Here is a 17,689-nt window from a genome sequence, read left to right on the forward strand (position 1 = left end):
CAAACCCAAAGGCTGAGCCTGGCTCCTTGCCCTGCAGAACTTGGTCTGAGGGGCTGGTAGGGGCACTGAGGCCTCTGTCTGAGGGAAGGACACTGAAGCCTCTATCTGTGGAAGGACACTGCGCTCTCTATCTGTGGAAGGGCACTGAGGCTTCTGTCTGTGGAAGGGCACTGAGGCCTCTGTCTTGGAAGGGTGCTGAGATCTCTGTCTGCGGGAAGAGCACCGAGGTTTCTGTCTCAGGGAAGGGTGCTGAGGCCTCTGTCTAAGGGAAGACACTAAGGCCTATGTCTGTGGAAAGACACTGGGGCCTCTGTCTGTAGTTGGCACTGTGGCCTCTGTGGAAGGGTGCTGTGGCCTCTGTCTGAGGGAAGGGCACTGAGGCCTCTGTATGTAGAAGAACACTGAGGCCTCTGTTTGTGGTTGGCACTGTGGTCTCTGTCTGTGGTTGGCACTGTGGCCTCTGTGGAAGGGCACTGAGGCCTCTGTATGTGGAAGGGCACTGAGGTCTCTGTCTGAGGGAAGGGCACTGAGGCCTCTGTCTGTGGTTGGCACTGTGGCCTCTGTGGAAGGGCACTAAAGCCTCTGTCTGTGGAAGGGCGCTGAGGTCTCCATCTGTGGAAGGGCACTCAGGCCTTGTCTGAGGGAAGGGCACTGGGGCCTCTGTGGTTGGCACTGTGGCCTCTGTGGAAGGGTGCTGAGGCCTCTGTATGTGAAAGGGCACTGAGGTCTCTCTGTGGAAGGGCGCTGAGGTCTCCATCTGTGGAAGGGCACTCAGGCCTCTGTCTGAGGAAAGGGCACTGAGGCCTCTGTTTGAGGGAAGGGCACTGAGGCCTCTCTCTGTGGAAGGGCACTAGAGCCTCTGTCTGTGGAAGGGTACTGAGGCTTCTGTCTTGGAATGGCACTGAGGCCTCTGTCTGAGGGAAGGGCACTGGGGCCTCTGTCTGTGGTTGGCACTGTGGCCTCTGTGGAAGGGCACTAAGGCCTCTGTCTGTGGAAGGGCGCTGAGGTCTCCATCTGTGGAAGGGCACTCAGGCCTCTGTCTGAAGGAAGGGCACTGAGGACTCTGTCGTAGAATAGGGCACTGGGGACCAGGTCACCTGGGCAGCCCGGAGCTCGACTCACTCTCATCCCACATTTGTCCTGAGCTTCCAAGATGGGCCCAGGCCAGGGAGGGGAAGGCTGACCCTTGTGGGGACTGTTCGCAGGGGGAGGCCATGGCAGGGTAGGGCTGCAGCAGGAAGCAGCAGTGGCCAGCAGGAGGCTGAAGCTGGCCAGGACATAGCCCACTGTATGTTCCGGAAACCTGCTGGGGGGGGGGGGGTGCTGGGGACCAGGCTCTGGAAGCTTCTGTTGCTGCAGTCACAAAGCTTGGGAGATGACCCCGCCTCTGCCTCAGGGAAAGGCCAGGGACTGCCCACCCTTCCTTCTGCTCAACCCCACGTGGCGACTGACCCGGAACCTCGTCCGGTCAGAGCCGGGCCGTTTTTCTCTGCCTGGGCCTTTCCTACATGTGTGGAAGAGCCAGCGAGGCCTTGCAGGGCCAACAGCTGGTGCTCAGGGTGATCTTAACTCAGTGCAGGGATCCAGAGATGCCCAGCTACTACCCTTGGGACCCTTAGGACTGACCTCGGCACAGTGCCTGCTCCCCTGGACTCCAGCTGTGGATAGTTGGCATGGTGACTGAGAGCAGTCAAGAGCAGTGGGAGGAGGAGGAGGACGAAGAGGAGGAAGAGGAGGAAGAAGAGGAGGAAGAGGAGGAGGGAGGGGGAGGAGAAGGAGGGAGGGGGAGAAGGATGAAGATAAGGAAGAGGAAGAAGAGGAGGAAAAGAAGATAGAGGAGGAAAAAGAGGAGGAGGAGAAGGAAGAAGAGGAGGAGGAAAAGGAAGAGGAGGAGGAGGGTGAGCAGGCAGGCACGTTTCCTGGCCAGTTGGGAGGGCACAGCTTGAAACCACAGCCGGCCCACTGGACAGGGTCGGGACATCTCTGCCTTCTGGATCAGGCGCCAGGAGGGGTGGCCATTGGGCAAGCTGCCCAAAGTGACTTCCACAGCCCAGAGGAACTAATCGGATCAGAATCAATGTGGAAGGCCGGGCCCCTTTAAGAACCTGGGCTCCAGGAAGTCCAGGCCGACAACCTGACTCCTAAGCACTGTCTTGCAGTGAAACCTCTTCAGGTGCCTGCAGTTGATTCTTGGCTGGGGGTTAGACCCAGACCCCTCCATCACGGGGCGGGGGGTCTCCACCTTCTGTGATCCAGACAAGGGCCGTGGAGGGAGGCTGGACCCTTCCCCGCCCTTTCCAGGCTGTGGCTGTGACTGTCCTTTGGGACCTGCAGGTGCCCACACCGCGGGCGGGCATCCTGGGGGCTGCCTGTAAACCCAGGTACCACCCCCCCACATACCTGCCTCGTCGGCGGTGATGGAGAGCTCGTTGCTGGGCTCGCTCTTGCCGATCCGGTTCTTGGCGTACATGCGGATGCTGTAGGTGGAGGAAGGGTGGATATCAATGATGGTGGCCGAGTTCAGCTGAGGGGAAACATCTTTGGTTCTCTGAGCAGAATCCCAGGAGTCTTTGGGGTTTTGTTTTTTCAAAAAAGAAGAGATAGAGACGTGAGTTTTTTTCCCTCTGCCTTCCCAACTTCACACACAGGAATTCAAACCAAGAAAACGAAAACAAATGCCTCCAGTCCCACCCCCTCCATCCCAAAATCAAGGGAGAAGGAAGGTATAGCCCCCCGTGGCTTCCCTGTGGGGGGGGCTTCCCGGTCAAGCCCCTGCAGGATGGGTGCGGGAGGGGAGGGCTGTGCTGTCCACATTTGGGGGGGGATACTGGCTAATGCATGGTCCCAGGTAGGGTCACAGAGGAGGCCCATGTAGAGAGGGTCCACCCGAGAACCCACTAACAAAAATATAAAGGAATTCTGATCCTCACACTTCTGCACCCGAAGGAAAACCCAATCCCAGCCCAGAAGACGCCTGGAAACCAGCAACGCCTCCCGCCACCCTGTCCATCCAGGAGAGGCTGAGACAGGCCGGAGTGGGCCACCCCCGCTTCCCAAGCCTCCTTCCAGCTTCAGCCCAGGGGCCCAGAGTTACACAGCAGGGAGGGGTGCTTGCTTTGCATGTGGATAACCTGGGTTTATAGTCCCAGGCTTATAGACCCCATGGAGTCCCCCAAGCGCACCAGGAGTGGTTCCTGAGCACAGAGCAAGGAGTAAGTTAGCCCTGAGCACTGCTGGGTGTGGCCTCCGAACAAACCCCAAACTGAGAAACAAAATCACCAAACAAAACCCAGCCTCGCCCTAGCAGGAATCAGCATTCCAACACTATTCCTGGCACAGCTGATTTTCACAGAGCACACAGCTGCTGTGAGGGTCATTTGCTGAGCCCGGGCTGTGGCTCGAACCTCCTGGTTCTGGCGCTCTGGCCACCTCTGGGCCTGGCCCACTGCTGATGGGGCCCGGTAGGCAAGGGAAGATGGGTGGGTGGGTTGTGGAGGTCACCAGAATGGAGGATGGTAGGTAGAGGATGAGGAAGGCCCCTTTTCCCCTTCTCCCGGCACCCCCTAAGTGCTCACCACCCTCTTCGTAGGAATGTCATGGGAACTATTCCCTAGGGAGTGCCACCCTATTCCCTTGGGGGTATCACCCCCACCCCTAGGTTGGGGTGGCAGACACCAGCCTGTCTGCCGGGTTTGCTAAGTCTCCTCCCAGACACAGAGTGCTTGTCACCAGGCCCCTATCACCCAGCGCCCAGCTCAGCATCCCCGAATACACGGACTGCAGGTGAGCAGAGAGGCCATGCGGGAAGGCAAGAAGCCTCCCAGATGGAGCCTGAGCCTGAGGCTGGATGTCCTTCCTACAGAGCTGCCTCTCTGCCATGAACAGCTCCAGGCTCGGGGTTGTGTGTGTGTGGGCACAGGAGGGGAAGGGAGGAGGAAAGTGCACCCCACCCCTCTCCATCGGGCTGAAGAACTGACGTCCAGTCCGAGCCCTGGTCCACCTGGGAACCAAGAACTGGGCTGGAGGCAGATGAAGACAATGGGCCTCTTCCCCAGCTCCTTGCGGCACAGCCCCTGCTCCAGACACCTCCAGTGTCACAGCACACGGTGGGCAGGAAGAGTGGCCTGGGCACCAGCGGGCCTGGCCACGAGGGTGGGCCAAGGGCTGATTGGGGATCCTTAGGCACAGCTGGCTGGGGAATGCTTGTCTGCACTTGCTGGAACTTTCTGAGACCAGGAGGTGCCCGGCCGGGGGTGTCTCCTCCTGAGCACAGGGCAGAGGCCCTGGAGAGGTGCCCTGGGCATCACGGGCACCTGCTAGGGGCAGGGAGAGTGGCCTGGGGTGGGACTCAGGGGTCACTGTGGGATGCAAGGAGGTGACTCCCAGCCTGGTGTGTAGGGGTCCTCGCCCTGAGGGCCTGTGGCTCCTGACTCAGAGCAGGGTGCAGAGGATGTGAAGGGCTGGTGAAGGATGCCAGCAATGACCCCGGGGTAGCCTGGCCCTGAGTACACATGGTGCTGCGGGAGGAAAGTTTGTTCCCCAGAGACAGGAGGCCCCTGACTCCCCCCTGCCCCCGTCTCCTGAGGGCCAGGGTCTTTGCCCCCTGTGCCTGGTAGCTCACATACACCTGCACGTGTGCTGGGTCACCAGAGCCCACTGTGCACATGTGTCTAGTCTGCATGTGTGTTTGTGTGTGTGTGTCTGCATGTGTCTGTGTGTATGTTTGTGTGTATGTGTCTGCGTGTATGTGTCTGTGTGTTTGCATGTGTGTGTCTGCGTGTGTCTGCATGTGTGTCTATATGTCTGTGTCTGCATGTCTGTGTCTGCGTGTGTCTGCATGTGTATGTCTGTGTGTGTGCATGTGTGTGTCTGCATGTGTGTATCTGCATGTGTGTATCTGTATGTGTGTGGTGTCTGTGTGTGTCTTCATGTGTGTGCCTGCATCTGCGTGTGTGTCTGTGTGTCTCTGCGTCTGCGTGTCTATACGTGTATGTCTGTGTGTGTCTGTGTTGCGTATCTGCATGTGTGTGCCTGCGTGTGTGGGTCTGTGTGTGTCCGCATGTGTATGCCTGCATGTGTGTCTTCACGTGTGTGTCTGTGTGCATGTCTTCATGTGTATGTCTGTGTGTGTCTGCGTGTGTGTGTCTGTGTGTGTCTCTGTGTGTGTCTGTATGCATGTGTCTGCGTGTGTGCCCGTGAGTGTGTCTGTGTGTCCATGCCTGCGTCTGTGTGGCCCGGTGCTGGTTGCGAGCCTCCCTCCTCGTCCATCTCTGTTAGATGGAGCCGCCTTGGCTCCGTGTGCCTGCACAGCTGCAGGTGCTTCAGAGCCGCGGGTTCTACAGTGCAGCCCGACTGCTGCCCTCTCTGGAACCAGGGTGGGCTGACTCACTTCCCTCAGGAGTCCTGCTCCTGCACTAGGCCTCCTGGTGACTGTGTCCCTTGCTCAGCCATGCTGGCTGCCACCTTTTGCCACGACTGGACACCTGCTGCCACGTTAGCCGCACGCCACCCCCAGATGGCCCCATGGCAGCTTGTGTGCCCCCTGACCCCTCTCTCTGGCTTAGTGCATGGTCTTCCTAACCTGCAGACCCTGAGTTCCTCCTGGTCACCTTCTGTCACTGTCTGCTCTGTCCCTGTCCTGCCCTCCTGGACGTGTCCCCTGCCCCTGACGTGTCTGTCCCTGCATCTTCACCCTCACGGCAGCTCTAGCTCAAAGACCCTGGGGATCTGTAGTGGCCCTTACATAGGTGTCCGGGAGTGCTGATCACCTCTGGGTCCCTGAGACCCCCTCACTGGGGGCACCTTGATGTCTGTCCCCTTGCTCAGATGATGGAGAATCCCCATCAGAGACCCTGGCAGGGGTGTTCGATTCACACACCCTGGGCCACCAGGGCTCAGGACAGCCTGGGGACGGTCCCCTGGAACAGATGCAATTGTTATGGCTCTGATGGGCTCTGTCTCAGCTGCACATTAGCCTTGAAGAAACAACAAGGGACTCTGCAGAGAAGCTCTAAGTGCCCCATGCCTCGTCCCTGTGCATTGCCAGCACCTGTCCCCTGTCCACCCTGGAGGGGGTATCAGGTGTTCCCCTTCCTCTGCACAAACCACCACCACATAGCTCATCTGACAGACACAAGGCACAGCTGCAGCCCAGGGTCAGACGCAGGCAAAGCATCACCCAAATGGCAGAAACGGGATGTGAGGGGCAATGGGAGGGTGGGGGCGGGGGAGGAGATAATGTGTGGCCAGGCCCGTCAGCAGCGGCTACTGCCACCCTGTGGCAAGAAAGTCAAAGCAGCAGAGGGAGGGAAGCCCGAGGCCTGGAAGACTCAGAGAGAAGGGGCAGAGCTGACCCCTGCAAGTGCCCATCTCCCCAGAGGCCACATCCATGGGAAACTGCTGCTCTTCCAGCCCCTTCCCATGCTGGCAGAAGGAGCCCTTCTTGGGGTCTCCCATAAGCACAGGACAGGTTATTCGTTTTGTTTTGTTTTGTTTTGTTTCTGGGTCACACTCGGTGATGCACAGGGGTTACTCCTGACTCATGGACTCAGGAGTTACTCCTGGTGGTGCTCAGGGGGCCATATGGGATGCTGGGAATTGAACCCGGATCAGCGTGTGCAAGGCAAACGCCCTGCCCGCTGTGCTATCGCTCCAGCTCCAGGACAGGTTATTCTTACACGTCAAATAACTCTCTAAAAATGAATTTTAAAAAGCTATGCAGAGTGGAAAGACAGCTGGAGGAAGCCAGGGACTTACCTGATTTATTTTTACACTCGATGTCGTAGCCCGTGATGGGGCTGTTGCCATCAAACCCCATGGTCCATCTGAGGGTGATGGTTCGCGCCCTCACATCTTTGATCTCGATCTCAGGAGGGTCCGGGGGCTCTGAAAGGGAACGGGAAGAGCAGGGAAGGTTGCCACATGGCTCAGACACAGGGGCTGGAGGACACATGGCGTGGGCTCACCCCAGTTCCAAACCCCTACAGCTGTCCCTGACCAGAAGTGTTGCATTACTGGCAGCACACGGTGGGGACGGGTGGGGCCCCTTTTCCCAGCCGGGACCCCCGCAGGTGGCAGGAAACCCTAGAAGGAGGAAGCATCACCTTCCAGCGAGGAATCCAGAACTCACACAGTATCTAGAACCCTAAGGCTGAGTCTCCCATTGCAGTGGGGTCCTAGGGGGGTCGGGAAGCCTGCCCTGGGCAGCCCATGGTGCCGACACAGTGCGGAGGGTTTCTTCCCTGCCTGTGGAGGCTGCACCTTGGCAGACTCGCCCCTACCGATGCCCTGAGCCTCTGCACTGATGCCAGACCGATGACCACTCTTCCCCCCCGAGAGTCTGAACACGGCTCGTGGCAGGTCAAGCCCACATAAATGCTGAGCTTGGACCTGTATGTGTGTGGATGTGTGGTCCCCCGGGCTGCTGCCCCTCACCTTGCACTGTGAGCTGGATGATCCCACGGTCCTCTCCGTAGGAATTGATAGCATGGCAGGAGAAGAAGCCGGAGTCCTCCCTGACAGTTGGCAAAATCTACACACAAAGAGAAGGGAACCAGCTTACTCGGGAAGGCCGAGCCAGAGAGCGAGGCTGGGGCTATGGACTATAAGCACCCTCTCCCACTGCATGCCCCCTCCTTCCAACAGATAGACACACACACATACACATGCACACGCACACACATACACTCATGCATACACACATCAGTAACATACACACACTAATACACACATACACACACATACACACATCAGTAATATACACACACTAATACACACATGCACACATACACACATGCACTCACATACACACATACTCACAAATGCTCACATATACATATAGACACATATACACAAATACACATATACACAAATACACACATACATATATATACTCACATACACACATCACACACATCATACACATACACACATACACATATATACACACATACATACACACATACATACACACATACATAAATGCACATACACACAAATGCACATATATATACACAAATACACACAAACACACAAATACACACAAACACACATCACACACATACACATGTCACACATACATACACATACGCATATATACACATCACACACATACACATATACATACATACACACATAAATGCACATGCACACATGCACACATACATACACATATGAACTCACACACATACACACAAATGTACATACATACAAATACATACACACATCACACACATTCATACACACACATATATACACATGCACCCATACACACATGCACACATACACACATCACACGCACACATATACATCACGCAGAATGGGACCCTGGGAGTGAATCAACACCAGTGCTTCAAACACAAGGCTTTGTCTCCACGTGTGTGCCAAGGCTTCCAATGCTGCCCACAATATAAGACGATGCTTTTTTCTAGCTTCTGTGATGCTATAGGAAATAATTTTGTTTTAGGTGGCATTGCCCTAAAGAATTAGAGGATCCTTTTCCTCCTAGTATTTTTTGGTCCCAAAGTTCATTCAATTTTTCCTTCTACAGGACGTCTGAGCGGGCCCATGGTCGTCCCTCTAGGGTCAGCTGTCAGGAGACTCTCACATTTTCATTGCAGCTGGGGTCCCCACTGTGTTCCTGACACTTTTACTCTTAATAATGTATGATCCAGAGCTCTTTTTATAGGCTACCGAGGAATCTAGCTGAGTGGAGGAGAGAAATGGTGCTTCATAAATAAATCCCAGTGGGGTTGCCTGTTCGTCCTACTAGCTTCCACTCAAGGGATAGACAGGAGTACACAGTCAGATCCTAGCCTCAGAGGCCGTCCACTCACCTGCAGGGTAGAAATCACCTCCTCGCCCACCTCTTTGGTGGACACCAGGTAGCGGGCCATCTCAGGGTTGATGATGCGGTCCTCCTTCTCCCAGCGGACTATGATGGGCTTTTCCCCATGAGCTGTGCAGCTCATTTCCTTCTTCTGGCCCTGGGTGGCCAGGGTGGTGTTTGGATAGGAGGTGATCATAGCAGGAACTGGAAACACAAAAGGAATATGGTCTATTTGGCAAATCAGCCTTCTCATTTTTTTGTTTGTTTTTTTCTTTCCCCTGCTAATAAACTCAGTTAAATCAGCAAGAGGGCCTCTCTGAGATTAAAGTGTAAAGAACTTGTTGGAAAAAAATATATTGCCTATTAAAGAGAGGGAAGGTGTCAGAGAAGTGATGAATGAGCCTGAAGAAAAAAGGGCCACTGGGCTCTGTTCATGTTCATGTTGTAACAACATGACATAACAACACCCTGTAGGTATCCATGTGGGGGAGTCTGTTCATGTTTGTTCTTCTTTTGGTGGGTAGTCGGGAACTGGGATGTACGCCCCAGCTCGAGAATACAGGGGTGCAGGCTAGCTGCAAAAGGGTGCCCTCAAGGGAGGTGCTTTTCCTCCTAGACTCTTTCTCTATCACTTCCAGACACAAAGACCTTCATCAATGAAGGTAGGATCTTTGCTGTTGCTAAGGAATCTGCAGATTTCTTCCAGGTTCCTATGACCCCAGTGATTGTAAACTTTCACGGATATTTGGAGACCTCAGGGATATTCTTCCTTTTCTCAAGGCAGGGAGCTTCATGCCCAACTCATTGAGAAAGCAGAGGCATTTGTTGGTTTGTTTCTCACGTGCTGCTTCCCTACCTTCGTACCAACCTATAAACCTCTTTGTCAGCAGTATCCCGGGGGTCATAAATCCACCTCCTGTGCCACAAACCAGGAGAAATGCTGAGCCACACATAACAACACTCTGTAGGTATCCATTAAATTTATGAGAGCTGAGACTAAACTCAAGGGCAGGATGCACAGTGGAAGTTGCAAAGATAGATGGGGATTAATTAGTCTTTGTCTTCCCGAGAGATAGGAAGTTTTTTTTCATTTTATTGAATCACCGTGAGATACAGTTTCAAAATTTTCATGTTTAAGTTGCAGTCATACAATGATCAAAAACCCATCTCTCCACCAGTGCACATTCTTCACTACCAATGTCTCCAGTATATCCCCACTTTCCAATCCTTCCCATGCCTCTATGGGAGACAATTTCCCCCATCTTGCTCTCTACTTTTGGGCATTATGGTTTGCAATACGGATACTGAGAAGCTATCATGTTTGGCTCTTTATCTACTTTCAGCACACATCTCCCATCCCGAACGATCCCTCCAACCATCATTGACTTAGTGATCCCTTCTCTATTCCAGCTGCCTTCTCCCCCAGCTCATGAGATAGGCTGCCAACCATGGAGCAATATCCCTGGCCCTTGTCTCTACTGTCCTTGGGTGTCAGGAAAGACAGGAAGTTAAAAGTGAGACCTCCATAGACTTTTCCTCCAAAGGCTCAGGCAAGTAGATGGCCAATGTAAATAAGTTTAAACCGACAGTGGCCAAGGGGAAAACAACCTGCCTTTCTTTGAACGATGAACAAAGACAAATGTTCCCCCCTGAGCATGTGGCCTGACCTAACATGGGTTTAGAGTTGAATTATGCTGAAGGGTTAAGACTGAAACTGGCCAAACACAAACATCCTCCAGATCAGCCTTAGCTGAGCTGGAGCTCAGAGAATCAAAGTGTTAAGTTGGGAGGAAACAATCTACCCAGGTTGAGTCGGGTATCCAAAGATGCAGATGCTCCTTAGCAGACAAACTATAACAACACCATATGCTCATGTTTGAAGATATTTTGTGAAAACATGAGAAAAGAACAAGATGTTATCAAAAAGCAACAGAAGAGGCAAGAAGATAACCCAAATAATTTTAGATGGTCACCAGATTTTTCACTTCCTTTCTCCACTGTGGGGAATGATCCTTCTTCGTTTCTTTTTTGTTGTTGTTGTTTATTTGCTTGCTTTTATTTTTTTAAATTTTTTAAATTTTTATTTATTTATTTATTTATTTATTTTTTATTGTTAATGAAACTCCATGAGGTACAGTTGTAGACTTACAAATTTTTGTGCTTGGGTTTCAGTTACACAGCCTTCTTCATTTCTAAAGCCGAGCTCACTCTTACATTCTTCATTACCTAATTAAAACAGCATGGTACTGGAACAAAGGCAGGGCCGCAGACCAATGGAACAGGGTGGAATATCTGTACACACAACCCCAAATGTGTGAACGTCTAATCTTTGATAAGGGAGCAAGAAATGTGAAGTGGAGCAAGGAAAGCCTCTTTAACAAATGGTGCTGGCATAACTGGACAACCACATGCAAAAAAATGGACTTAGATCTCTACTTAACACCATGCACAAAAGTCAGATCAAAATGGATTAAAGATCTCAACATCAGGCCAAAATCCGTAAGGTACATTGAAGACAAGGTCGGCAAAACCCTCCATGATGTTGAGGCTAACAGTATCTTCAAAGATAACACTCCACTGACCAATCAAGTAGAAACAGAGATAAAGATTCTTCATTACCACTTCGGACTCTCCTCAGTACTCCCTGAGGACCTGGATTGGGACTTTCTAAGACTGGCATCTATGGGGTCATGACCTGCTCCTGGGTCTTCCAGGACAGCTATACAACCGCAAGTCCAAGACCAGGTCACCCATGGACGTGAACACACTTTGAGTATGTATGTGTGGGCGTGAGGAGGGTATTGAGCCGTGCCTACTCATGCTTAAAGGGTGCTCCTGGCATTGTGATTGGAGCTCACTCCTGGCAATGCTCAGGGGGTAATATATATGTTCCCGGGCATTAGGGTCTCCTGCATACAAGGCAAATGCCTGAAGCACTGTGCTGTCTCTGGTCCCAGGAGTACACCAAGAAGATTCCCAACAACCAGCACATGTGTGACAATAATAACGTTGTATGGAATAGGATGAGAAAATGGGAAAACGAGGAAAAGCAACACTTTGAACCCAGATTTTAGGGAAAGGCACTTCTATCACTGGTAAGATGGTCCTTTCAGCATCCAAGAAGCAGCAAAACTAGTTCTACGAGTCCACTTTTAGTCTTGATACCTCTGCCTCTAGGCCAGTATTTCTCAACCATTTTTTTCCAGCCATGTCAGACCCCATCTGATTCCTATGCCCCCTCCTTCATCCTACTAGCTGGCCTCTTCTCTCTGGGGAACAGGAGATTAGCAACCAGACAGGCTAAAGACAAAGGAACCCCTTCTCCAATACCCTGCAACTGGGAAGTAATTTCTAAGCTTTCTCATAGCACCAGGCATAATGAAGCAATGGGGGCAATTACCTGATTAATGTGGATAAAAATCTAGGAAAAATTACATGCACATAAGAATTATCTAAACCTATGATAATGAGTTCAAAGTCACAGGCCCAATGATGCCATTGAAACTAAGAAATCAGTGGAAAAGAACTTCAACAAGGATAAAGTATGGGGAAAATTAGAAGAATAGTCATTGATCTGAAGAATACAGGATTAAAACTAAAAAATGCAATTGAGGGAATCAATAAAAACCAAGATTAAATCAGTGAGCCCAAGAATAAGGTAGAGGACAGTATCTGCCACTAGGAATAAGGGAGAGGAAACCATGTAAAGAAAAAAAAAGAAAATACTAATATAAGAATGTAGAAAATTTATGAAATTTACAAAAGAGACTATCACAGAAAAAGAAGAAAACTTTTGCATCATAAGGTTTACAGAAATAGAAAGAGAAAACAGGGTTTATTTGAGGAAATAATAGTCAAGAACTTTCCTAAACTGAAGAAAAAGACAGATGCCCACATTCAGAGAGCTCAGTTTGAAAGCAAATAAGCCCACATTAGTTATTCACACAATAAGATGCATCACAACTAATAGGACAAAATTCAAATATATAGAAAGAATCACAAAAGCAACAAGAGAAAATCAAATGATTACATACAAGGCGACACAGGATATTTATCAGCTGAAACTCCAGTGGTCAGAATGTTGATTGGAAAAGACCTCCCACAAGGTAGTTCATCACCTGATTTGAAGGAATGTTACAAAGCTTTTGAGGGGCCCATGGAGATAGCTCAACATATGCTTAGTACGTGTGAGGCCTCGAGTTCAATCCCTGCCAACTCACAGCCCTCTGAGCACCAAGCACCACGAGGAACAACTCTGGGTGGCCTTGGAACATTGCAGGATGTGGTTTTTGTGGCCCCATGTACTACCAAGATCCCCAAGTAGCTCCTAGGACCATGCATCAGAATGTCAGACTTCAGCTTAGAACCTGGAACCCCTTAGCACCAGGTCACACATGTAGGCAAGCAGGGAGTGTCCCTGGGACCCTTGATAACTGCTGGGTGTAACTCCCATAAGCAAGCAAAGCTTGCAGACAATCAATAGTTAAGAAAATTCATGGCCAATAAACTGACTTTGCAGGAAACACTATGGGGTTAGCTATAAAGAGGAAAGCAAATGCTCCTGGGAAGTTCTTAGGAAACATAAAATGTGTAAAAGAAGCAGAGTAATAGTGGGTCTGAGAATGCACCAGAAGATTCACTGATTTAAATTTAAAATGGGATATAAGATTTAAACTTAAGATTTAAACTTCACTGCAACCTCACCACAAAATTACTCAGAGGAAATAAACAATAAGACGCAAATGAGACCTGCTCTCTACACAAAAGGCTGAATCTAAGTATGAGGAGAAAAGAAAAGAACAAAGACCTATTGAAAAAATACCCAGAATCCATGTAGAAAAATGACAACAGATGACTTTATATCAACATTCTTACTAAGCACCAGTGACTTGATCTAACCAACCAAAGGGACAGATAAGAAAGAAAAATCTAACAGTCTTCTGTTTACAGGAGACCCACTTGAATGTCAATGATAAACATAGGCTGAAAGTAAAAGGTTGAAAAACAATCATACAATCAAATCATAGACTAAAAAAATGCAGTGACAGCCATCATTGCGTGAGACAAGATAGATTTCAGACTACAGTAGTCATGAAACAGAGATGGACACTGATGATTAGGGATCCATATATAAAGATGACAACACATATTAACATATTTATACTGAGGAAGAGCAACAGAAATATATATATATATATATATATATATATATAGCAAATATTAGCAGATTCATAAAGAGGCACAAGAGCGCGTAGTGGAAGACTTTTTTTTTTTGCTTTTTGGGTTACACCTGGCAATGCTCAGGGGTTACTCTGGCTCTGCACTCAAGAATTATCCCTGGCAGTGCTCCGGGGACCATATGGGATGCTGGGAATTGAACCCGAGTTGGCTGCGTGCAAGGCAAATGCCCTACTTGCTGTGCTATTGCTCTAGCTCTAACTTGAACACCTACTCTCACCACTGAGTAGACTAACAACACAGTGTATCAGCGAGGAAACAAAGGCCTTAAGTAAGGAGTTAGGAGAACTGGGCACAGGTGACGTTTATAGGGTGTTCCACTCTCTCCCCAAGGTGACACACATTCTTCTCCAGTGCCCATGAAGAATTTTTAATAATGGACTATATGCTGGGAGGGTTAACAAGTGTTAATAAAGTCATGAAGATTGAAATCATATCAAGTACCTTTATGTTTCAATAGAAGAAGACTAGAAATCAACCACAAAAAGCTAATGTAGGAAATACAGACATTTGAAGACTGAATTACATTATATTAAATAACTATTGGGCCAAGGAGGAAATCCAAGAGGAAATAAAGATTCCCAGAAAAAAAATTAAAATGAAGGGACAAATATTTCAACAAACTGGAAATATGCTTTTAAGCACTGGGCTTAATGGGCTTGCTTTGTCCCCTGCATTGCTTGAAGTGATCCCAAAGTACAGGGCAGGGGTTAACCCCAAGCACTGCTGAGTCTGTGTAGCCTGAAACAAAAACAAAATGAGAATGAAGACATAAGCTGTCGGGACATATGAGACACAGCCAAAGCTGTACTGAGAGGGAAGTGCAAAGCAATATATACTTATATGAGGAAATAAGACTTATATCAGGAAATATAAACATATCAGAAAATAAGAGAAAGCTCAAATAAACAATCTAATGCACATATTAAGGAATTAGAAGAATGAAATAAAAAAACTAAAATCAGTAGTGAGAATAAAATAATAAAAATTGGAATGCAAAGAAACAAAACAGAAACCAAATTGATAATACAAAAGTTCAATGAGTAGATATACCAAAGTTTCTTTAACAAGTCATCTATTCTCGGGCAGTCGGGTTTTTCCAGATTCTGGCTATTGTAAATAGTGCTGCAATAAACATGCAAGTGCAGATGTCATTTCTACTGTACTTTTTTTCCTGCATCTCTGGAATACATTCCCAGAAGTGGTATTGCTGGGTCAAATGGAACTTAATTTCTAGTTTTTTGAGAAACATCGATATTGTTTTCCCAAAAGGCTGGACAATGGAATACTATGCAGCTGTTAGAAAAGATGAAACTATGAAATTTGCATATAAGTGGAACAACATGGAGAGTATCATGCTAAGTGAAATAAGTCAGAGAAAAAGAGGGACAGACATAGAATGACTGCACTCATTTGTGGAATATAAAGTAACATAATAGGAGAATAATACCTAAGGATGGTAGGATAAGGCCAGAAGGATCATTCCACAGCTTGGAAGCTGATCTCATGTGCTGGGGGAAAAGCCAGTTGGGATAGAGAAGAGACCATTAAGTAAGTGATGGTTGGAAGGATAACTCGGGATGGTAGATGTGTGCTGAAAGTGACTATGGACCAAACATGATGGCTGCTTAGTACCTATATTGCAAACCATAACACCCAAAAGGACAGAGAGAGTAAGAGGGAATGTGCCTGTCACAGAGGAAGGGGGTGGAAAGGGGTGGGGGTGGTGGGAGGGACAATGGGAACGTTGGTAGTAGAGAATGGGTATGGGTGGAGGGATGGGTACTCGATCATTGTTTGATTGAAACATAATCACAAAAGTTTGTAAGTCTGTAACTGTACCTCAGTGATTCATTAAAAAAAAATTTTTTTTAGAAAAGTTCAATGAAATCAAGGACTGGTTCTTTGAAAGGATGAAGAAGGCTGATAGACACTTAGCTTTGCATGTGAATAAAGGAGAGGAAAACTTTATTCACTTGCAAACCTTTAACAAACAGGATCAGCAATCAGAAGGGAGGCATTATAATAGATACCAAGGAAACAGAAAGGAAAATAAGAGACTCATGAACAACTGTAGCACTGTAGCACTGTCCTCCCATTGTTCATTGATTTGCTAGAGCGGGCCCAGTAATGTCTCCATTGTGACAATTATTACTGTGTTTGGCATATTGAGTACTTCACGGGTAGCTTGCCAGGCTTTGCCATGCCGGAGAGATACTCTCGGTAGCTTGCTGGGCTCTCCTAGAGGGGCGGAGGAATTGAACCCAGCTTGGCTGGGCCAGTGCGCGCAACTATGTATCATTAAGTTGGAGAATATAGAAAAAATGGATACTTATTAAATGTTTCACCAAGGTGAAGCAGGAATAAATAGAAAACTTCAATAGGACAACTACAAGCAAGGAATTTGTTCCATCTGGGGGCTACCTCTGGGGTGCTCAGGGCTTACTCCCGGCTCTGTACTCAGAGATAGCTTGTGGCAGTGTTCAGGGGACTGTATGTGGTGTCAGGGATCAAACCCAGGTTGGCAGTGACCAAGACAAACTTTCTCCCCACTGTACTGTCACTCCAGCACTTAATCAAGGAAATTCAAACAGTAACCAAAAGTTCCTCCAAAATAAAAGCAGAGGTCCAGAGGGGCTTACTAGTGATTTCTACTAAACATTCAAAGATGACTCTCACCTATCTTTCTCAAACTCTTCAAACAGCTGAAGAAACATAAATCCTTCCAAATAGTTTCTGTGGCTACCTATTTGTGTATCTTACCCTGATATAAAAAAGCAAAGACAAAGAAGAAAACTACAAATATCCCTGATGAACTCAGATGCAAATGTCCGATACAAATCCTAGCGAACTGAACTTGACAGTACATGAAAATAATGTCACTGTTAAATAGAAGACATGAGGACATGGAAAACTATGTAATGCTCCTAGATTGTAAGAACTGGCATGGTCAGAATGACCACTGCACACAAAACATCCTATAGATTCAATGTAGCGCCTGTCACTATTCCAATGAACTTTTCAAGGAAATAGAACAAGCATTACTGAGACTTGTAAAAATCACAAAGCTCCCAGAAAAGCCAAAGCAATCCTGAGAAATAAAGTCTAGGAGTATGACATGTCCTGAATTTAGACTATGTTATATAGCTACAGTAGTAAAAGCACACTGGAATAAAGGCACTTGGGTCAATAGAATAGAATGTGGAGGGTTCAGCATCAAGTCCTCAGGAATAGGGTTAGATAATCGATAATAAAAGATCCTAGAGCAAAATATGCAGAAAGCAAAGTTTCTTCAATAAGTGGGAACAGAAAGAATGGATAGCCGCGTACAAAGAGTGGAATCATGGGGCCTCAATAGAAATTTGAGGGGAAAAATTAAAAAAAGGCAATGAATTAAATCAGACCACCATCTCACACCATAAACAAAAGTTAACAGAAAACGAACTTAGATGTTAGATCTGAATCCATAAAATCAGAGGGAAAAACATTGGCAAAATAGGCCCTGCTGTAGCCTCTGATGGTGTCTTGATGATTTAACTCCATTGGCAAGGAAACAAAAGCAAAAGCAAACAAATGGGATGACATCAAAATAAAAGACTTCTGCACCGTGAAAGAAACCATCAT

At 48.4% G+C, this 17,689-nt stretch overlaps 1 protein-coding gene across 3 annotated transcripts in view; it reads right to left on the reverse strand.

The window, feature by feature from the left end:
• DSCAM (DS cell adhesion molecule) overlaps positions 1 to 17,689 on the reverse strand; it is a 647,956-nt gene that overhangs the window by 111,906 nt on the left and 518,361 nt on the right. For 2 of the 3 annotated variants that reach the window (XM_056119325.1, XM_056119326.1), the window contains exons 12-15: positions 8,835 to 9,031; positions 7,435 to 7,531; positions 6,757 to 6,885; positions 2,401 to 2,568 (exon numbers count right to left, since the gene is read on the reverse strand). In XM_056119325.1, coding sequence (XP_055975300.1) covers positions 2,401 to 2,568; positions 6,757 to 6,885; positions 7,435 to 7,531; positions 8,835 to 9,031 — 591 coding nt within the window. The remainder of the gene's footprint in view (positions 1 to 2,400; positions 2,569 to 6,756; positions 6,886 to 7,434; positions 7,532 to 8,834; positions 9,032 to 17,689) is intronic. The other variant, XM_056119327.1, reaches the window with a different exon arrangement.

Source organism: Sorex fumeus, unplaced genomic scaffold (genome assembly GCF_029834395.1).
Source record: "Sorex fumeus unplaced genomic scaffold, SorFum_2.1 ptg000041l, whole genome shotgun sequence".
Classification (NCBI taxonomy): Eukaryota; Metazoa; Chordata; class Mammalia; order Eulipotyphla; family Soricidae; genus Sorex; species Sorex fumeus.